The sequence below is a fragment of the Carcharhinus amblyrhynchos genome, chromosome 9 (genome assembly GCF_965287045.1).
Source record: "Carcharhinus amblyrhynchos chromosome 9, sCarAmb.v2.hapA, whole genome shotgun sequence".
Classification (NCBI taxonomy): Eukaryota; Metazoa; Chordata; class Chondrichthyes; order Carcharhiniformes; family Carcharhinidae; genus Carcharhinus; species Carcharhinus amblyrhynchos.
The window spans coordinates 52,965,651-52,988,761 of record NC_137332.1 but is presented as its reverse complement, the minus strand read 5'-3'; the positions used below and the strand labels follow the sequence as shown (position 1 = coordinate 52,988,761).

The 23,111-nt window shown below is 39.4% G+C and overlaps 1 protein-coding gene across 16 annotated transcripts in view; it reads right to left on the bottom strand.

Annotated features, from left to right (window-relative positions):
* Positions 1-23,111, bottom strand: part of dock7 (dedicator of cytokinesis 7) — a 170,538-nt gene that overhangs the window by 6,977 nt on the left and 140,450 nt on the right. For 5 of the 16 annotated variants that reach the window (XM_080195667.1, XM_080195673.1, XM_080195674.1 and 2 more), the window contains 12 exons: positions 20,411-20,525; positions 19,550-19,684; positions 17,046-17,198; positions 16,778-16,936; positions 15,933-16,033; positions 14,167-14,359; positions 13,374-13,517; positions 10,471-10,602; positions 10,206-10,220; positions 3,229-3,354; positions 1,757-1,846; positions 633-869 (listed from right to left, as the gene is read on the bottom strand). In XM_080195667.1, coding sequence (XP_080051793.1) covers positions 633-869; positions 1,757-1,846; positions 3,229-3,354; positions 10,206-10,220; positions 10,471-10,602; positions 13,374-13,517; positions 14,167-14,359; positions 15,933-16,033; positions 16,778-16,936; positions 17,046-17,198; positions 19,550-19,684; positions 20,411-20,525 — 1,600 coding nt within the window. Of the gene's footprint in view, positions 1-632; positions 870-1,756; positions 1,847-3,228; positions 3,364-9,405; positions 9,461-10,205; positions 10,221-10,470; positions 10,603-13,373; positions 13,518-14,166; positions 14,360-15,932; positions 16,034-16,777; positions 16,937-17,045; positions 17,199-19,549; positions 19,685-20,410; positions 20,526-23,111 lie in introns of those variants that run through there. The other 11 variants (XM_080195666.1, XM_080195670.1, XM_080195676.1 and 8 more) reach the window with 6 other exon arrangements.

Sequence of the window (23,111 nt, the reverse complement as noted above, 5' to 3'; positions counted from 1 at the left end):
ACGCAAGCATAGTGAATTAGTGTCAACTTTAATAGCTAGCTAGGCTGTGTATTTATTGTTTTTGCCTTCGCAATAGCACTGGTTTCATTTTTCTCCTAAATCCCTTCCTCTCAGACCTTTATCACAGAGGGGGAGGAAGGGGGAGGAGGGAGGAAAATAAAGGATTGGTGGGCCGTCATGAGACCTGCTGTCATGTATCAGCCATTTCAGAGCAACATTGGCAGCAGCCTGGAAGCTACACAACCATCACACCACTTGGCTGCAATTAGTTCCTGATCTACAAAGGAAAAGAGCAATCCCTTGGTAAAAAGAAACAGCTGCATGTCCTACAAAACCTATATAACAAGTAGATGTATGCTTTTAAGAGGAAACAGTAAATTCAAATACAGGACTATTAATTGGAACACAAGACTAGGAGTGAATTTCAACTGGATTAACTATTGATGAGTCAAAGTAGATTTTCCCAACTCTACAGAAGTACTAAGGAAGTGGTCCTTCCAACAAACATGTCTATTGCCTTGCAAAGGGAGTTATACAATGCTACAACTGGAAATGAATTGGAAACAGAACATGGTAGTGTTCCTGTGATGAACATTTACAGTTGATGATGAAACATTAATTTATTTTCTTACCTCTTCTTTCTGGGTGACATTGATCCTGGTTTTAATGTAGGGGAATGTGTGTGAGACAGTCAGGATTGTCTTGCGTTTGAACTGTTCATGAAGATCACCGTGAGCTCGGCCATCTAGTGTGAATGGCGTGCAATACATGAAACGTCTCAGGTTATAATTTTTGTCAAAATACGTGATCCTGTCCTTCATTTCATAGGTGTCAAAATATGGTTCCACGTAAGTTATCTGAATGTAGGCCTGTAAAAATATTTTGAAAACCCGCTGAATCTCACAATTCACATGAAAATCTTATTTCAACTGCTTTACCATACAGATCATGAATGGGCTTCTTGGATTTCCTCCTCACCTGGATCTTTACACTTCTTGGCTAACATGGTGAAGAATTCTGGGAGTTCATGGGGCCAATTTCAGCACTATCCATCTCCCAGTACAGTACAGCCTATACTTCATGGACTGCTGCAGTGCACCACCAAGAGATTTAGGAAGGGTAAAAAATGCTGGCCTTGCCAACAATTCCCATATCCTGTGAAAGGATTAAAATAATGCTTATGCCCTGATTCAGTGAATTTCTGCTCTAGTGAATCATATCACAGTGCACTGATGACCTGCTATTTCCTTCTACTTCTTCCTCATTTGTCCGACTCCCAAATTTCACTGGAATTTGTAGGGTGCGGCACCACATTTCTACAGTTGTGTGCAACCACTTGAGTAAAGCGTAAGCAAGTACTTTGGAAAATTATGGGACTAAGGTATTTCACCTCCAAAGGTTTAATCTTCATGATACTTATGAGTGCTAGAATCAATAACATAAATCTGCCTGTGGTCATCACAATACTAACATCAACCGGGGGACTGCATCTGACTTCAACACCTGATGAAAAATAAAGCAGTTTGGTTGCAAAGTTTGTGTGAGTGGATGTTCTGTGAGAATCAGGATCAACCGTAATGCCTTTCATGGCCATAGAGTCTAGCAGTACTCACCAGCCACTCTCATTCGCAAAGAAATGATCAATTGAGATAGAGGACTTGTGTAATTAAACCCCAATAAGGGATGGCACATTCAGAAGAGGAGGGGAGAAAAGGGAATATTTAATGAACAGCTGTTACAATAACATATTTTTCACCTTATTAGGATCCAGTTTGCATTTGTCCACTGGATTGGAATCTTTGATAACTTCCACAACGTCCTCACCGAAGCGTTCACCATAAAATGCCTAATCCAAAAGAAATGCATTCATTCAATATTAAACACTGATAAGTAATAAAGTAGTCTATAGTATTTTGAAATGTATAAAAGTCACGTCAGTGGCAAAATCCATCTTAAAAAGACATTTGCAGCACCAATTATGACTGTAGGTGGCATTGTTACAGGGTTTTCCAATGTAATTCAATGCTCCACTAGTGAACTAATGTTACAAAGACAGTCTAACTATTCTATAGTGAGTATCTTTAATTTAAAAATATATTTTGAGTCTGCCTACAGTCACAGATAATGGCTACTGGATATTATTCTAAAGCAGATTTTGAACTGTCTCTTTGTACTCTACTGGAACGCCATGTTGTTTCGAGGCAAATAAGCTACAGGATGTCATTTTTCAAGATTTGCTTCAACAACCCCATTCTGCCTGTTGAGTTTAAATGTCTTGCTCCTGTCAGATTTTTAATCCTCTCAACTCAGCAAAATCCTGCTGGATGAATATATCTGGCTATCAGGCAGTTGATTTTCTTGCCTTTACTTGTGATTGTTTTCTGCATACATCATACTTGTTACCAACTCCATAACTTTGCAAATACCAATCCATCCTACACCTCACCAGGAAAGCACTCAAGCCATCCTTCAACAAAAATAAGGAATTCCCTCCTTTTTTCATTGTTGTTATTAGTCTTTTCTGCTTTTGCTCAGCGGTCTGCTTTGTCAGCTGATTCTTCTCCTGTAATGTTAAGCCATTTTATTTCAAGCTGCCAAGAACTAAAAACGGCTGCCTGCAAAATCTTATTTTCTTCCAGGACAGTGCCATCTCTCTTCTCCATTCACCTCTCCCCTGACCCCATCCCTATCTGAATTTACTACGCTGTGTCATAGATCCAGGCAGCGCAGCTGCTTCCTTTGGGATACAACCCTACTCTCATCCAACAGTTCTCTCCACTACTACCCACTACACTCCATCTTTTCCCATCTCCCTATTCCCTTGCTTTCCTTTAACTCCTCTTCCTAGCTCCTAACCCATTCTACCTTCCCTTTCTCTAGCATCAAACTCTGCTCAGCATTCACTTCCACACTCATAACATTGTTCTACTTACCCCTCTTTTATACCCTGCGCTACTCACCCTCTTGCCTATTCTGCTGCACCTTCCTCCTTTCCCAATCCACCAGACCACTCTACTCTTGCATCTTCAGTCTACCACTGTCACATTCCTGTCTGCCTCAATCCAATTATCTTCCACTCTAACATTGTTGGACCTGGGGAATTCACTTGTTCTCGTCTCTCCATGTGTAATTCCATGGTTAATTGTCTAGATTTTTGAATAAAACAACCCTTGATTTTTTTTGGAAATAGGCAACTAACAGAATTATGTCATGCTCATTGCAGCTCACCTCAAGACGATGAGAGATTTCAGCCAGTTTTGTTATGGCTGGCTCTTTGTAAACAAACTCTTGTTCATCCAGGTCACCAAACTTGGACCCATAGAAGCCAACACGGAAATAGGTACCAAACATCCTCTTTCCATCCTACAAACGGGAATTTTTATGGTTATCTTGGATCAACCACACACAAACCAACTGCAGCACTGATCCTGTTCATAATTTTCAAATGTCAAACATGCAGTTAGAAAACCCCATTCAGTCTGTGATGCCCACTCTCTCCTCAGGCTATATATACATATGTTACCTGAGTCATTTAAACTTAAGTCTAAATATTCTTTGATCCCAAAAGCCACAAATCAAATGACTTTCCAACAAAATAAGTTCTCTAATGTTTAAATATTTATTTATTAGTGTCAGAAGTAGGTTTACATTAACACTACAATGAAGTTACTATGATTCTCTAGTTGCCACACTCCGATGCCTGTTCGAGTACATTCAGGGATAATTTAGCATAGCCAATGCATCTAATCAGCACATCTTTCAGATCGCGGGAGGAAACCGCAGCACTTGGAGGAAACCCACGCAGACACAGGGGGAACATGCAGACAATGACCCAAGCCAGGAATCGAACCCAGGTCCCTGTGCTGTGAGACAGCAGTACTAACCACTGTGCCACCATGCTGTTGGTGAACTAATGTTACAAAGACAGTCCAATTATTTTGTAGTGAGTGTATTTAGTTTAAAATAATATTTCAAGTCTGTCTGCAGCCACAGATAATGGCTACTGGATGTTATTATAAAGCAGATTCTTAACTGTCCCTTTGCATTTTACTGGAATGTCATGTTGTTTTGAAGCAAGGAAGCTTCAGGTAAGCCATCTTTCAAGATCTGCTCAAACACCTTCACGTCTTTGTTGTTCACCTTTACCTCCTTAGTAAGTTCCCCTTCATATTCAACATGTCAAATATTTTAATCAAGTATTAGCTTTTAACCTCAATGGTCTAAAAAGGGAAAAGAACTGTCACTTTATTTTAAGGTGTTTCCTTTCATCCATTCAGGGAAAGTTTAGAGTAGTGTGGTAGGCTAAACTGTCTCTGCCAGTGTTATTTCCAAGATATTTTTGAAAACCATATGTGGACAAAGGAAAAAAGAAAGCATCAAATGCAAAATGTCCAATCTATTTTGCACACACCTGCCACAGCATTTGCAAAAAAAAAATTACAATACATTTTATATCTTTCAAAGCATGTTGCAAATTCCTTTCCAACTCCTCTCCCAAACAATGAGTTCCCCCTCTCGCTGGCAACTACTTGGCCTCAACTTGGCAAGGGTGGCACCGTGGTTAGCACTGCTGCCTCACAGCACCAGGGACCCAGGTTCAATTCTCGGTTTGGGTCACTGTCTGTATGGAATTTGCACATTCTCTCTGTGTCTGTGTGGTTTTCTTCCGGGTGCTCTGGTTTCCTTTCACAGTTCAAAGATGTGTGGGTTAGGTGGATTGGCTACGCTAAATTGTCCCTAAGTGTCCGGGGGACTAGCTAGGATAGATGTATGAGGTTTTGGGGATAGGGCCTCGGTGGGATTGTGGTCGATGTAGACTCAATGGGTCGAATGGTCTCCTTCTGCATTGTAGAATTCTATGATTCTCTCTGAGACACCCATGATGGGACAATGATAAACAAGATTTACTTTCTGCCATCCACATCTTGCACTTCAATGGTTTCCTACACACACTACTTCATATCAAGGATTAACTAGTAGAATAGTGTAAATTCTTACTGCTGAAACATTATGTTTCACATCATTACAAATCAAAATCCTTTCAATACCAAATTAACACTGTTGCTAATGCAACATTTAGGGAAATAATATTCTGCATTGTACTTTTAACATTCTCCCGCTGCTGTTGTGGAGACATTGACCCAACCCTTGGACTTAGTTCCATGAGTACTAGATACTATCCAGTATCCTATCTCTAAGTGGGGCCATTTTCACAAGTAGATTTAGAAAATGTCAATAAAATATTTGACCGAAGAATGAGGGGTGACCTTATTCAAACATCCTGAGAAGTTGATGGTGAGATGTTTTCACCAGCCAGAGAGTTACTAGCTACGAGTTAAAGGGCCAATCATTTAAAACTGATGTGCATAGAAATTTCTTCTTGCAGAGTGTGGTGAATCTCTGGAATTCTCTGCCCCAAAGGGTGATGGAGGCTGGATTATTAGGAGTATTCAAAGTGGAGGCAAAGTGGCACAGAAAAGATTTTGAGGCCAGCATAGGCCAGCCGTGATTGTATTGAATGGTGGGGGAGGTTTAAAGGGCCTGGTAGCCTACTCCTGCTTCTATTTTTTGTGTTCTTGTGGCTACATCACAGCTGATTCCAATCCTGTCCATACCTAAAGAAGAGTGATTGTTTTCCCTTTCAGGACAAGGGATGCTAACATGAAGATGGCCCAGTTGCTGCCTTGGTTGAGCTAAAATTGCTTAATTCAGATTACAGGTTGGATCTATGACCTCCTTGGTATAGATTAGATCCAAACTGACTAATGGATTCAGCAGCTGAGGCACAATTTAGCTTCCATATTGGTTTTATACATTAAATAACTGAAACAAACATCTCCCTCTACAAAAGCTTAAATGCCAGTATTTAAAAGATGCAAGTTTCATAAGATTAAAATCATTATTTTGTTTGTTTATTTTGTGTCAGTACTGGGAGTATCCAGATCTAACTGTAATAAGACAAATATCTCAAGAATTTGATCCGGGTGGTTGTTGGGACTACTAAAATACTTGGCTATATTGTGTCAGAGACCACTGTGCAAGTCTCAGATTTCCCAATGTAGGCAACAGCAATCAGAAAAGTGCTACAGGATGAGGCAAGTCAATCCTCTGTATATAATGCACATCAACAATCATGCATAACAATTACCCACTGTAAAACCAAAATACAATTCACAGAGAGCTTTGGGTGGGTTTCAATTTTAAAAAATCAAAACAATCCATGCCAATATATGCATTGAGATAGAAAAATACAAACACAGTTAATCAACAGCAAACATAAAACCTTTAGAATGTTAATAAAGGTTAGATAATTAGAACATCACTTAAAAATGATTGCATGTCATGCATTTTGGGCGAGAACGTAAATTAAAATGCATGTACAAATGCACATACTGCAATCACAGACTTATATCTTGTTAATCTATTTTGCAAATTCTTATGTTGACTCCATTTTTAACTGCATACATTGGATGGCTGTAAGCTTAAAGAGGATGAAAAATCTATGAAGACTATTTTCCATCTGAAGTACTCCCCCAGCCCTTGGAACAATGCAGCTTTCAAAACGTAATTAAATTCTCAGCTAGATCTCAAACTCTGTTTATTTCAATGGGAGATGCCATTCCGGGCCACCCTGCAGCTACCTGGCACCAGGAAAAACTGTGTACTCTCTGCATAACCCTATTCTTTTCCTGGAAAGCAAAAGGGTGCACTTTCCTGAGACATACTCTCCTTGGCCCTTCCTTCCTTTTATCACTAGCACCGATCAGTTTTGATACTCACCAGGGTTATAACCGTAGCAGTAGTACTCTAAGGAAACAAGAGGAGCTGTTGTTAATTAACAGTGCAGCCCTTCTGCCATTGAGGACGGAAATGGGTAGCCTGTTGCCCTCCTTTGATATTGCCCTCTTTGGCAGCTCTTACAAAATTATGTAATTCTTCTCAATTTTTTGCCTGCAGGGAATCAGCGCCTTTTTGACGTGGTTTACTTGGAGCATGGAAATCAAACTTGCATCTTCCCAGTCTATCATGCTACATATGTATTGTTGTGGCATGTATTTTTTGGTGTGTTTTGCTGCTGTATGTAGTTCATTCATATTGAAATACTGCCTATGTGTTTGCAACACAGAATATCCAAGCAGATAATAGAGGAAAAAGCAACACAAGGAACAGCCGCAAAGCAACGTAGGAATATATACAAAATTTAACGGCAAATTAATTAAAGAAAATAGAAATTGCAAAAAGCAGAATGAGAGACAAACAATTTAACAATTTAGTTGTGCAATATTCACTCCTGATTTCTACTCGTAATTAGCATGGCATCAAGTACAAATATCTACCTTTTTCACAAGTGTATTTGAAAGACCCGCTTTTATATAAGTCCTCATGCTTAAAATCAATGAATCTCTACAGTGCAGGAAAGGCCATTTGGCCTATCGAATCTGCACCAATCACAGTCCCACCTTATTCCCATAACCCCATTTATTTACCCTACTGATCTCCTGACACTAAGAGGCAATTTAGCATAGCCTAAATCAACCTAACTCACACATCTTTAGACTGTGGGAGGAAACTCGAGCACCTGGAGGAAACCCACACAGCCACGGGGAGAACATGCAAACTCCACACAGTCACCCACGCCAGGAATTGAACCCGGGCCCCTGGTTCAATTGAGGCAGCAATGCTACATATGCATTGTTGCGGCAAGTATTTTTTGGTGTGTTTTGCTGCTGTATGTGGTTCAATCATATTGAAATACTGCCTACGTATTTGCAACACAGAATATCCAAGCAAATAACAGGCATGGCAGATAATAGTGGAAAAAGCAACATTTGGAACGTGTACCACCATGCCACATAGCTTTGTTTGGGTTTTGTCATTTCTGACTAACCACAGAATTATTAGAACATAGGAAGCCATCCAGGCAATGTCCATGCTTTCTGTCTGCAAAGCAACCCAGTTAGTCCTACTCCTTAACCTTGCGGGCCTGTAATTTTTCTTACCCAACTCCCTTTGAAAGCCGCAATTAAATCTGCCTCTGCCATACTTCCAGGCAGTGCATTCTTACAGATCGTAGCCTCACACTTCATTACAAGAATTTCCTTCATGTCAACATTGCTTCTTTTGCTAATCATCTTAAATCGATGTTCTCTGGGTTCTCAGCTGTTCAATTAGTTTTTCTTTATCCACTTGTCTAGATCCTTTTTAATTTTGAACTCTTTTATCAATCTCTTCTCAACCTTCTCTTCCTTTGACGTATGTTCTATGCCTCAACTTTCCACCATATTTATTGATGACTGATGTTGGAATAAAGACAGGTGACTCAGTTAGAAGTTACAGTATCTAGTTTAGATTTTGCAAAAGGACATAGACAGATTAAGAGAGTGGACAAAATTCAGACAATGAGAGTTTAAGTTAGGCAAATGTGTAAGGTCATCCACTTTGGCTTCCATACAGATAAACTGGATTACTTTCTAAATGATGAGAAAGAAGGACCTATAAATGAGCAGAGAGATTTTGGGGGAAGGATGGGGGGGCGCAGGTGGTCCCATCCATGAAGCATTAAAATTAAAATAAAGGTATAAAGCAATTAAAAAGGTTAATGAAATGTTGGCCTATTTCAAATGGGCTGGAATACCTAACTTGCTCATCTTTGGACTGAGAGAGGAAACAGGAGCCCCTGAGGAAACCCACATAGACACAGGGAGAACATGCAAATTCCACAGTCACACAAGGCCAGAATTGAACCCGGGTCCCTGGAGCTATGAGGCAGCAGTGCTAACCACTGTGCTGCCCATATCTGTGCTCCTAAGACAAATATTAGCAGGGTAATGGGAAACAAAAAGGTCTGCTTCTCTTTTAAGAACGCCATGGGATCTTTGTTGTCGAACAGCCCTCCTCATATAATTCATATTTTGGATTCCAATTTTCATATGAGTTTCCAACAAGGAATGCTTAGTCTTCCAGAGCAAAGTAAAGTGACCAAGGGCCTATGCCCCCTTTATACTGCCTCGGGATTTGCAAGATTTGCCACACTCCTGTGACATGTTTCTACAACAGGCAAAACACTGTCATGAAACAAACAGATATTCTCGCTCTTCTCACTTCAATTCCTTCTCGTCACTGGCCCACCCATTTTCAGGAGTGTTTTAAGGAAAGTGGGCACCAGGCTTGGCACCAGCTTCTTTCTGATCAGAGAATTAAAGGGAGACAAGCATCTAATAGAAAGTCTGCTAGCTGAAATAATAGCTCATGGGAGTGAATGTTGCAGAATTATTAAAAATATTTAGTCACACAAGACAACCACCTTGATGCCAACACAATGAATATTGGTACATGGGATGCATGATAAAAGCAAGCACCCAAAGGAGAAAATAAAAGTTATGTGATTCACATAAAATGTAATTTCTTTCCCCCAACAAAGAATGCATCAGGTATCGCAATAGATCAACAAAGTAGAAAACTTACCACAATAAGGACAGTTATAAAAGCAGGAGGAAGGGATCAGCGTCAGGGCGAGAGAGAGAGAAGGAGAAAACATAAATTATTTTAAAAGGGCAGGGATCTTTGAAACAAAAAGGCAACACATTCCAGCAATAAAAGTAAATTTATAAAGACAGCAGCTATCAACTCCACTTGAACATGACAGCACAGCACAACATGCAGTATCTGATAATAAAAGGGATAGCATATTCAGCCCCCCACATGATAGATGATTGAGAAAGGAGAAGAAGCTAACACAGACCACAACTGGACAAGTAAACAGGCTAGGGAGGTACTTCACCATGCAATGTTGCAATGTGTGACTTGTGAACAATGGACACAAATAATTGCACTGAGGAAAAAAAATGTATAAATCAAAACTAGTAAAATAAAGAAAACCTTCCTGCCAGCAGCAGTGAGAGGCAAATACATGTCTGTGAAACAAACACGATTAAAAGCTAGTGATAATGGAAGTGACTCATTCACAGGACTCTTCATTAGTGAGAAATTGTCTACGTAACATGCACCGTCTGTGAGATCTGTTCATCCGAAAGCATTTCACATGGCCTCAACAGGGAATAAAAAACTACAATTCTGAGGTCAAAAGAAATGGCTCCATAGCCAGACAACAACAGAACACCCACAGCCAGCACACACAGGCAAAGCATTCACACAAGTCTTACATTAAACATTAGTGCTCCAACATCAACTGAAGTAACACCTACCTCCCAGCCAGTACTCTGTGTAACAGAAAGTAGAATCAAATCAAGTCAGTCACACAACAAACAAGATCCTGTAAAGTTTGGATCATGTGCAAAAAGAAGAGCATGCAGATACAATTTTAAATGTACGTGTTTAGATAATTTTTTCCAACGATGTGTTCAAATCTTACAGTAAAAATGAACTAAGAAAAATGACTTAAAATCAACGATCCACAATTTAACAATATATTTGAAATTAAACTTAAATGAAGCACGTGAAATAAATTACCTGATGGACTATTTTGCTGAATGCATCTTGGAGTTTACCATGAATAGTTGCCAGTTTTTTTGCATCACGATTAGCCTCATGAATTGGAATCAGAACCTTGTAAACTTCATTTACTGCCTCATACATTCCAGCCTGTGATTTGAAAATCCAAAATAATGAATGCAGCAAGTGAAAATTAGCATTTTGTTAAATACACAACTATAATGTGGGTGGGGAGACTTTGAAAAATTAGCCAGTAGGCAGAAGGTTCCTGCTGAGTTATGCTGCAAAAGGTGCCAACAACCTTTTGCTAATATAACCAATCTGAGACAGTGAACGTCAACAGCTTATTTCACCACAAGGTTAACACTTAAGAATACTGTCTTTTGTGTACTAGTAAAAAGTCTGACAACATCAGGTTTCAGTCCAACCGATTTATTTGATAGCACACTCACTAGCTTTCGGGGTTAGTCCCTTCGTCAGGTGAATGGAGAGTTCTGGCCTCAGACAGAGCATGTAAAGCACAGACAGTTTACAGATTACTGATTAGATTGCGAATCTTTACACCTAACCTGCTGTTCAAGTCTTAAAGTGGCCGACAATGTGAGTGGAAGGAGCACTGATCACAGGTTAAAGAGATGTGTATTGTCTCCAGACAGTACAGTAAGTGAGGTTTTGCAAACCCAGGCAAGTCACGGGGGTTACAGATAGTGCGACATGAACCCAAGATCCTTGCTGAGACCGTCCTCGTGTGCGGAACTTGGCTATCAGTCTCTGCTCAGCGACTCTGCGCTGTCGTGTGTTGTGAAGGCCGCCTTGGAGAATGCTTACCCGAAGGTCAGAGGCTGAATGCCCGTGACCACTGAAGTGTTCGCCAACAGGAAGGGAACAGTCTTGCCTGGTGATTGTCGAGCGATGTTCATTCATCCGTTGTTGTAGCGTCTGCATGGTCTCCCCAATGTACCATGCTTCGGGACAACCTTTCTTGCAACGTATCAGGTAGACAACATTGGCCGAGTTGCAAGAGTATGTACCGTGTACCTGGTGGATGGTATTCTCACGTGTGATGATGTCATCTGTGTCAATGATCCAGCATGTCTTGCAGAGGTTGCTGTGGCAGGGTTGTGTGGTATTGTGGTCACTGTTCTCCTGAAGGCTGGGTAGTTTGCTGCGAACAATGGTCTGTTTGAGGTTGCGTGGTTGTCTGAAAGCAAGAAGTAGGGGTGTGGGGATGGCCCTGGTGAGATGTTCGTCTTCATCAATGATATGTTGAAGATTCCGGAGAAGATGTCGTCGCTTCTCCGCTCTGGGGAAGTACTGGACGACAAAGGGTACTCTGTCCACTGTGTCCCGTGTTTGTCTTCTGAGGAGATCGGTGCGGTTTTTTGTGTACTAGACCACAGCAATGTTGGCAGTTTGAGGAAGTACTTAAAGTGTACAAAGATGTTAGAAATGTGAGGAAGCCCCTGACGCAGCGCAAGTGTTGAATTTGCTGATTTGAGTCTGTCAGCAATTAGCTTTGGGCTAGGAAGGATACACATTAACCTATTCTATGCTCTTTATCACTATCATTCACTTTTGAATTTCATGCATACATTTTACCTATTTGCCCTAACTGCATATCGTGGACTGGATTTGTCACTGGTGCTAGGCAAGTCCATTCACAAGTCTTAGCTGAAGTAGATTACAAACGGATAAATGGAAAAATAAAAAATACAAAAAAAGATATTCAGTAAAATATTAAAAGGAAAATGTGGAATGAGAAAAACATTCAACTCATCAAATCCTTTGACAGATTATGTATAATTCCCCCAATTACAGACGTTACTTCAGTCTTTTAATGTCATAACTTTCGACTAATATGCCCTGACCACCAAAGAAAAAAAATCTTCCTCTCCTCAGTTCTAAAGAAGTCATATTGGACTCAAGAGATTGGACGGAATTCTCTCAAAAATAAAACTAAGTGTCATAATGGTGAGAATAATGGAGTGATCTGTGCTGGCCTGTCAAGCACGCTCCACACTGCAATACTCACACATTCAGACACTTTTTTGGTGAGCTTGATGGGGGTGGGCCTAAACATCCCGGTTTCAGAGTACTCAGGCACCGTTTCACAAGGGCACCCCGATCTCACAGTGCATTAGAAGATACATCCCGCGCCCCATCCCATGGTCATCATTTCCCCCACCTCTCAGTGGTGGCATGTTCCCCCACATCTTTCCCTGCCATGGCTTGCCTGCATCAGGACCCTTCCGATGGGTCCTCCTACATGCTCCTCCATTATGACCCCTGATATGATCCACCCTTGCACTGCTCCCCTCCCCATCATTACCCCACTGTATAGCACCCTCGCACCTTGACACTGCCTTTGCCACACTGGCCGTGCCCAACTGGCACTGCCATGGTGCCAGTGTTCCAGGTGGGCCCTGCCGATGGGTATTGCCCAGCCTTGCCTCTGATCACCCAGGAGCTTTTGCTAATAGAGACAGTGGTGAATCTCACCATTATTCCACCACGCAGATGGTGTGTGCGCTGGGATTTGAATGGGCTGTGCATATTTAAATATGCTAATTAGACTCGCACCCTTTCTGGGTGTGATCTGGTTCACATCATTAGGAAGGGCATAGGAGGGTCCCAAACTGTTTGGCGCCGGTCGCAAAATCAATTTTTAGGCCCAGCCATATTTCTCCAGGATCGGTGTTATCTGTGCCAGCATGCAAGGCTGGAGAATTGCCCCCATTAACTCTGTTTCTCTCTTCACAAATGTTGTGGGTTTTTCCAGCACTTTTTGTTTTTATCCCTGTACTTTCATTCGTTTTCACATTGCCACCATTTAACATTGCCTGCTTGTCGTCATGGATCCCATTCCATCCAGCCATGGCAGCAACAGTATAAGAAAGCTGGCAAACTGGAATAACACTTACCATTGAAAACAGATCTGCAGCTTGCTCCAGCAATCCCACAAGACCAGCCTCTGTAAAATACTTCCCAGAGCAAATTCCTTCCTCATCTGGTGAAAGCACATCATCAGAAACAGCAGACTCTTCCAAAACATTAAAAGAAATATTCTAGAGAGAACCCAAAGAAAGATATAGAGGCTACAATCAACATTTATGAACAGAAATCTTTTAATTATTAGTTGAGCCTAAGCAATTTGTCCTTGAACAAAATCTCACAGATACAGACATCCAAAAAAAAACCTGAACTATTTTCTTGTCAAAGATTACAAATGCAATCAATATAGAATTATCTACCCAGCCTTAATCAGTGGGAATCTTGAAGTTCCTATCCTCCCAGCTGAGGGTCACAATCAATTGTTTCCACTGTATTGGTAAACCTTGGCTTTGTAGTTTATCCTTTATTTTGCTGAATAGACGTTACTGTTGTGAGGCTACTCCCGAAATTACAGCCGTAGTGAGAGCCCTCCATCCAAAATAAAGTTCCAATAGAAGGATGCCTCTAGTGTTATATTTATTTATTACTAAAACTCACAGACAAGAAAATGGGCAAGAGAAATATATGCAGCAGCAAAATGGACAGAAGGTGAGAGGGAAAGAGAAGAATAGAAAGGAACAAATATATCACAAGCCGCTACATTTATACTGCACTGAAGGATGCAACTATTTTCTTAGTAAAGCAAACAGAATCATGTTATTACTCTGATGCTGACATGGCAACAATCCTCCAACATCAGTATTTAACAACTGAATCTCCTACCTGAAAGGTTACACATCCTACTGGAAGATACTTGCGATCTTCCAACATGCTTAAGTACTCAGCTACTAATGCTGCTGAATGGACCAGACATTGTGCTGCTTCAGCACGATTGCTCCTCTCCGAGTGTTTTCCAGCCATGTTTTGGAGCCACGTTAGCCGCAGATCCGGTGACGTCTGGTATCCTTTAGCGATTCTTCGAGGAGCAAGTGAAAAACAAAATTATCACTGATAAACATCCAGCCTAAAATTAAGTTATCACTAGTATTTCATTTGTCTTCTTCTCGTACTCCCCACTACCAAATATTCTTCTTTCCTGTCATGAAGATATTGATTCATTTCAACATGGCTCAACAGATGCTATCCACCCACAAGTGTTATACTTCACCTTGGGTACTAGTTAGGAAGCCTCTAGCACACTGTTCAATCATGGAGGGCATTACAATCTAATTCTTGTTTGATATCCATATATGTGGAATTTCTATTGTGTGTCATCTGGTAGTAATCAGCAAATTACTTTACTTTTTGTTTATTTCACCCAGAGCTAGAGGCCAATCACAGAAACTCAGTGGCTTTTCTTACTGAGATCAGTGCAAGGATTGCAGCCCTTCTGATTATATGACTCATTTACATGCCAGATGGTACATTATGTTATGCTGTATTAGGCCTCTTCAGCCTCATGGTTAGATTAAATTATTTTACCCATTATTGACATCAGACTATTAAGTGTGCAGTTATTTGTTGGCCAAATGATCAGCTTTTTAATAATTGTAAAGTAGTTAAATGCCTACTTTCATCTAGTCCCAAGCTCCCGGTATGCTGTTTGATTTTTTCTTGGATATATAACACATCATTATCCATGAATGGTGGCAAGCATAATCTTGATACTTGGTTTGAGTAGGTGATGGAGTTGGAATGAGGACATCCTGTTATATTTGCCCATAGTCAATGTCTGGTAGGTTTTGGCTTTAGCCATATTCTGGTAAGATGAAGGACATCTTTCTTAAATAATGCTTCACTGTTCTTACCACCACTGGTAATGTACAAGTACTTCATCCAAATGACTTGTCCTGACATAACTCAAGATTGACAGAATCTGTAAGTGTACTGCGAGATGTTTTTCAAGGTTCAGTTGGAAATTTCTTAGATTTGTTGAAATTCTTTATTAGATAAAAACTTTTTGTATAAACACCCTCAGAGACTAATTTCTTCTATTTTCCTGAGTTGATACTCTCAAATATATCAGGATGAGAAGCTAAGCTGACATTCTTCGAGGAAGTCACTCCCATGCACATCCTAACCACTAACTTCACTGTTGGGGAGTAGATAGAAGGTTATTCTCCTTCATGCAAACAGGTGCAAACTCAGGTGGTTATAAGCAGTGAAAGAAAAGGAAAATGTCAGAACATAAAACATACCGAGATTGAAATCTTCTTCAATCTCAGGCATGATGTGATGGTGATAGCTGAAACACATCAGCCTGGGTTTACTGTTCCAGATTCCTGTCCAGTGATTCCTGTTCTAAAGTGCATTTGTGGATGTTGGGGGAGGGCAGAATGATGATCCATAAATCAGAATTACATTGCCCATTGACAATCATGGCCATGCCTATATTTGGTCACTCAAATGAGATACCGGAGCAGTGCTGGTGCTCACTGAACTGCACAACTGTATGAATTAGAGGCTTAAGAAAAGCTGGGATAAGTGGCTAAATTTGGAGGAATGACTCCATACTGTCTATTTGAGAACTGAACATCTTTGAGTTATACCTGTACATCAGATCAATGAGCATCTCCGGATCTTCCTGATGTTCCTTCATTTTCACAGTGTCTGAAAGGATCATGTGGAGATTGAAAACCAGATCCTGGACCTATAACAAAGTAATAATGAAAGGCTAAGAGTTAACAAATTCACCCCATACCTAAACATACCCAAACAGGTTTGATAGAACCATTTTCAGGTATTAGTTGAGGTAGTCCAATCACAACAAAGAGAACATGCAAATAACTGTTTCAACCAAAAGTTTGTCAAATATATTGCTGACTGAAGGTTTGTTTTCTTTGTAAATAACATTTATGAAATGTTGAAAAAACTTTACGTGACTTTTCCACTTCATCAATCAATTTATATGTCTTGATTTTAAAGTGAAAATCATTGCAAATATCTCACTCAATTATGAAAGCATTCTATACTTGTGAAGACCAGATTTATTTGCCTGCAACCAGTACAATAGCAGATAGTCAACAGATCAGCATTAAGTGAACCAACCTATCATAGAATCATAGGGTCACAGGATCCCTACAGTACAGAAGGATGCCACTTCCCCCATTGAACTTACACCGACAACAATACCACCCTATCCCTGCAACGCCACATATTTAGCCTGTTAATCCCTCTGAAACTAGGATGAATTTAGCATGGCCAATCAACCTAAACTGCACACCTTTTGACTGTGGGCGAAAACCAGAGCACTCAGAGAAAACGCAAGCAGACACGGGGAGAACACGTAAATTCCACACAAGTATAAATTGCTTTAGGACCAGGCAGGTGGAGTGCCACCGTGATAGACACTATATACTATATAAATATACACACTACATAAATATATACATACCTGGTCTGGAAAGGTAGTTTCTCTCAGTTCCAAGTCTTCTTCAGCATATGTCAAAATTGTCTTTAAAGAGCGTCTAAGAAACTCTTCATTAAAATTCTGGGATGTTCCAACCAGCGAAGAAAGGGACATGGTTACTTGCATCTTCACCCTTGCAAAATTCTGTAAATAATAAAACTATAATTATCTCAACATTTTAATGCCACAGTTTTCAAAGAACAAAAAAATTGCAATGTCTAAAGAGGTAAAACGCAGTTCAAACATTGCTTACATTGCCAATCTCAAAGTTTTGCCTCATGAGGAGGTAGAGTGAGGCACTGGCGTGTGCTCGGATTGTGCCAATACTGCTGCTGCAATGTCGTAAAAGCCTCAGGCACAGATCAGCACACAGTTCTGTTTCTTCTTCAAAAAGGAGTTCAGGAAACTGTAAGAACAGGAGAAAAATTTAAATCTTTTCCACCCTTCTGTTCTTGAAGATAAAATGTTTAAAACTTTACTCACTATCAACATATGCATTTGCTAGAAGTCATGGGATAGCAATTACAAGCACCTTACTGCTACACTTCAATTGAGCCAATGTATGATTTTACCTTTCTTTTCAGGAATTTGTTAAAAAGAGTACAAGCACATTTAAGACACGGATAAAGTGTCACAAGCATTTCTTTACAACTGATAAAGATGATAATGATAAAAGATGATCCATTATATGGATCAACATAATTCCCTCAATAAAGTTTTTAGTGACAACATCTAATTTATTGGCAATAAATAACTCCTACAACCCTAAACTGAACAAGATAACAAATTTCTCCAACCCCAAAAGAGGAAGAAAAAGGGAAATCAACTTCTGAATTCCCCATTCCCTTTCTTGGATGTCTCGATTACACCTGCACAGCTAAAAAGCAGTTAGAATTACATGGGAAACATGGTTCAGAAGAAATCTCCTCCACAGACAATATGCTATCAATTCTACCAACAATTCCACCTCATCATTCATTCCTCTGAAGAAAGATCTTGCAAATTTTCTGCCTACCCTGTCCCTAAGGCATATCAAAGCAAATCTCCCAAAATGTCTATCTAATCTATAACTTACAGCCTTCACTAGCTGCCTCCTTTTACATGACCCCAAAATCTGAGGACTAGCATGGGTGCCATAGGTGTTGATGATAGTCAAATTTATTTCATCCCATTCCTAATTACATTTTCACAATGATGGAGAAAAACCCTGAATTGTACAGACATTTTGAACTTTTAAATTATGTGTTTCTAAAAATGGACTTACAAGCCAAAGATCACCGAAGGTGTAAATTCTGAAGATGTAGATTCAGTCACTCTCTGAATTGCTCCTATGTGGGTGATACTAAGAGAGAGGCAATGGAATGCCATATCCCGTCTCAGAAAGGAACAACTCATGCAAACATGAACTGCCATCTCCTATGGAGATAGTGGAAGCTGATTACTATATCTGCAGGAATTATATCTGTAAGTTATGTCCCAGACCGGCTTGTAGATTTTCATCTTCCAGGAAAATACAAGAGGCCGGTAAAAACCAGGTGCAAAACTGCGTCAGTTTTGACAAATGCTGGGTGTATCGGAGTGTGTGGTGCAGAAACAAAAAGACCTGCTCTGGCAGGTAAAAATTTCAAGCCTTGCTCTCTCTCTGATTGCTGAAGCAAACCAAGTCAGCAAATCCACAGCTGAAAAGAAAGCAGGACAACTTCTCAGCCAAAGTTTAGGATCCTGCTGAAGTTAGTGCTAGTGGAATCACAAATCTCAAACAGCCACAATGTTTCACCATCTACTCCTCAGGGGCAAGTCAAAGACCGATTCCTTTTGTTTACTATTTATTGTTGGTCTCGCTTCTCATTTCTAATATGTGAATATATGTGCATGTGTTTTATTATATCCCTCACATTTAGTAGCAAATAAAATCGCTCTCATTTTAATTCAAGAAAGCCTGGTTATGCTGGCTACATTCAAAACTTAAATATATTGGAACTGGAAAAAGGGACATGAGGAAATATTGAAATGAGATGGACATATGGAACATAAGCCCTTTTATTATTCCAGTTGATTCCTACATTGATATTGACATTCAAACAATTCCAAGCATAAAATAAAACAACTGTGCCAATTTGACAAATGTTTGGTCAAATTTAGGATGCTATTTTATTTGAGCGCAGCAAAATCTTAAAATGTATTAAAAGTCAAGTGATTTTACGCTTGGACTGATGGGTTATTTTGATTTGATTGCACATTGAATGTCAAACACATCCTGTCTGTTTACAGAGCATTTAACAGCTGTTACATCCATTTTATATGAACGAGGGTCCATCCATATTTCACCAGAACTGTTGTTCCATATGTCTCAGGACTCCAATTCCAAGACTCCTGGCAGCTGGATGTTGTCAGGTCTGGGGTCCAGTCCTATTACCTCTCTATTTTATGTTCTCAAATGAGAGAAAGCAAGAGACTGACTTTGGATTATCTCCATTTTGGTAGCACGAGTCAAACAGTTTCAATAAAGCCAAATAACCTATCAGTCCAATGGTTTTTAATTCTTCTTGTGAAGAATGGTATGATGCTCGTTTAGTAATACCCTAAAGTAGCATAGAAAAGCCAGTTCAACATGAACCAGTTCAACAGGCAACAAATCAGTGTTCAACCTTTAGTTGGTGTGGTGTGTTGTAACATCCTGGAGAGTAGCTTTGAGAAAAATATTGTTTGGATTGTGATCTTCAATAGAAAGTCAATAACATGAATTGTTACACCTACTTTAGAGACCAAGGCTCTCTGGGTGGCAAAACAATGTTGCAAGTAAAGCGCACTCTGATTACAGGCCATAGTATGTAGAAGAACTTTCAGGACCCCTCCGAGCACACTCTCTTTGGATTCTGTCACTGAAACAGTCTGAACATATAGAAGGCAAAGATTAAAAATAAACAATTGTTAAATATTTGACATGTTTTAAATAAAATGCTTTACAGTATCTTTCGTTATCCTGCTATTACAATTTTGTAAATCCTTTACAAAAAGCAATAATTGTGCTAATTAATGTAAAAATGTTCGTGCAGGAAATTGAAATACATCATTAAGTGCTTAGTTGTCAGCTTTAGAATGGGTTAGGTGTAAAGTCCCAACACTATCCCAATGATCACTCTGAGGAAACGGACAGCACTGAGTAGGTACAGATCTCTCTACTTTGTTCCAAAGTTACAACTCTCCAGCAGCATTCTTCATGGCACCAATTTGACATTTTCCATTTCTTATAGATCATTTATGGTCTTTCAGAGATTGCCATTTTGATCCCAGTAGAGACGAGTTTAATACCTCACGTCTGTGCATGGTGAGAAATGGGTTGAGGTTGTTCCAATTCCACTTCACATGGGACCCAGACCTTCAACTTATCAATCAGGGCAGGATTTGAACATGGTTTCCAAAGATGAAGGCACAATAGTCTACATTTACCTATTTACATCATGTCAACCCAATTCAATTCAATCTAGGTTAGTTTGGCAATTCAGATGTCTGAAAAGTTGAGTAAATATGGTAGCATGCCATCAGTGGAAAATTTCTAGACAAGCCCATAGGTATTTCTCCACCATCACAGTTTTCCTTGATTTCTTGTTCTCTTACCTGAACAATTATTTCCAAAGTATCCAAAATTATAAGATTTGCCTCTGTTGCGAGGTTACCATCAATCAGTGCCTCATGTTCCAACTCAGCCCTTGATCTGTCACACACAAATATCCTGTCAGAAAAGGTTCAGATCTTGCTTTAGATGTATAAACATTATGATTTAATTTAAGATTTATGATTAAGAATGCAGATTAGTTTCATCTATAAGAGCATTAAGTTGTGCATTTTCAAAATATGCTCCTAGTATCTCCTTGGTTGAGATGTGTTAACCAACTCTGGGTTTAAACCCAGGAATTTACTGATCTATACTACCTGTTTCCACACATTCCAGCACACTTGCACACTGAGCCACCAGGACAGCTAAAAAGTATGCAGCTTAATTATGCAATAAAACAGAGGTTCTGCCAACATCATGTTAAAATCAGAACAATAATCTGCAGGCAAGAAAGCAAATTATGTTTTCCTATAATAGGAGTTCCAATTCTGAATCATTCAGTAAATAAAATGTTTACAGTGCCTTCAATGATCAAACTACAGTAGTTGTATTTTTGAACGATAAACCTTTTGTTGCAATATTACAAATATATTGCTCAACACCTGGCATCCATCTTTTGCAAAACGTTTCTACCATCTTCAGTTGATATTAAATACTCAAAGGATGGTAACTTTGGCTTGACTACATGCCTCTTTTTAGCTTCAATAGTAAGATGGACTTAATTCCTTCTGCGTTCACTTTAGTTTAAATACAAACAATTCAACATAATTCTCTGCAAAGCCATGGATTGGTAGAATCTCAAATCACAACAGACTGATTGCGTCTTTATGCTGATGCTGCATCAGGGGAAGTTCCATTCTCTACTTATCCTAAACTGTATTGTTACAAAGTCAATCTTTTGGGATATTTCTGAGTGATGCACTGATAAACATTTATTCTATACTATCTCAGTTTCTTCCAGCATTTCCAAACTGTGGAATACCCATGGTGAAGGCACCACCATGGTTGAAAAAGATGGGGAAAAAAGATAAGATTCAAGCAAGTTGCCATTAAGTGACGACAAATTCAGGTTTTAAAGACTGGATTAAAGAACGGATGGGCAAGACTGAGGGGCATAAAATATTTCACAATGTAGTGGTTATGGGAAAGAATAAAATGATGAAAAAAAAATGAAGACCAGGATTAAATCATTTTAACAGGAATGGTATAAAGTAGTGCATTTCCATTCCACGGAAGAATTTGAGGTAATTACTGTCATATAATAAGAGAGATACCGGTTGAGAAAAGGAGAAGAGAAAGTAGGAGAAGAAGGGCTGGTAGGGGGAAGAGGGACAAGAAAGTCTGTCTGAAAATATAAAATACATGATTTTTAAGGCGTTAAGTAGTCTGCGACTTGAGCATCTCTGGAAATTAGCAGCTTCCCCATGATTTTTGCACTGAAATGCAGCAACATTGGCAACATGTAGAAGGACCAGGCAAAATAAGATAATGGTTCAAGCAGTAATGTTCATATATCAGGAATCCTGTTCTTCCTGAAGATTAAAACAGATGGCCACCTATTCTCAATCTTCAAGTGAAATATGTGTGATACTTATTATGCAAGTGCAAATGGACAAGATTACATTAGTGAGGGAAAACACTTGAGAAAGCAATACAAACCCCAAAATTCACTTTACAAGCACAAAGTTAACAAAGTATGAGACAGTTTTGAGTCCTCTTGATGATTCAAAAGGCAGGGTTTACAGGTTGCATTTAATGCGCTCACAAGTCTTTCACCTAAATAAGGTAAAACAACAATCTTCAACTGCTCATAACTTACTAATGCTAGTTTAATTAGTGGGAATACTGTGAAAAGAGAAAAGAGAGGGAAGAAAATAATTGCTCTAGTCACAATATGCAGTAAAATTATAAGTATGTGCTTATGAGTATAATTCATAATGCCACTATTGATAGCTGGCAGCAGTTCATTCCAGAATGACAGGTTCAGACAGCAGGTATAGAGGGGTAGATGAACATGTGCCAGCAGGGGGAGAACAGATGGATTGAGGAAGAAAGGGGTGGAGAGAAAGAGAGAGGGAAAATAATTGAAAGAGAAGGAAATATTTATTTGCAAAATCTGACCAAGAAACAAAGAACGTATGAGTATAAACAACTGTTAGCTAACTGCAAACTCTGTTTTGCACAATGGAAGTTACACTGTGAATTCTCAAGCTCTTCACTAACAAATGTAAGATTATTGGCAGAAGAAAAACCAGAATATAATTCAAGTGAAATTGTTATTTTAATTATGCACAGGAAATATCCTTAACAATTACCTAGAGAACGATGATAGAAAAATAACATTAAAATAGACACATTCTTAAATGAAAAACATTGTTTATAACAAACCTCTTCAGAATAAAGCATCAAATAATTAAATGCCATATTTTATGTTTCATTATTTGCGCTACAATTTTTCTGTAAGTGCAGTTTCAGTGTTTTATGTTCAAGCTGCATGCAGATCAGCAAACAAACCAGCGTAAGCAGAGCTCCCCCAGACTTGTCAACGTCCAGGCTGATGTGCTGAGGAGGCATTCTGCAAGCATGTATTTCAAGCATTGAAACAGAAGCACACAGACAGCAACTGTACTAAAAGATTGAGTTAAGTCAAACAGATTAGATAAAGATAAATTGACTTTTACACAGTAGTCACTGACCAGCATA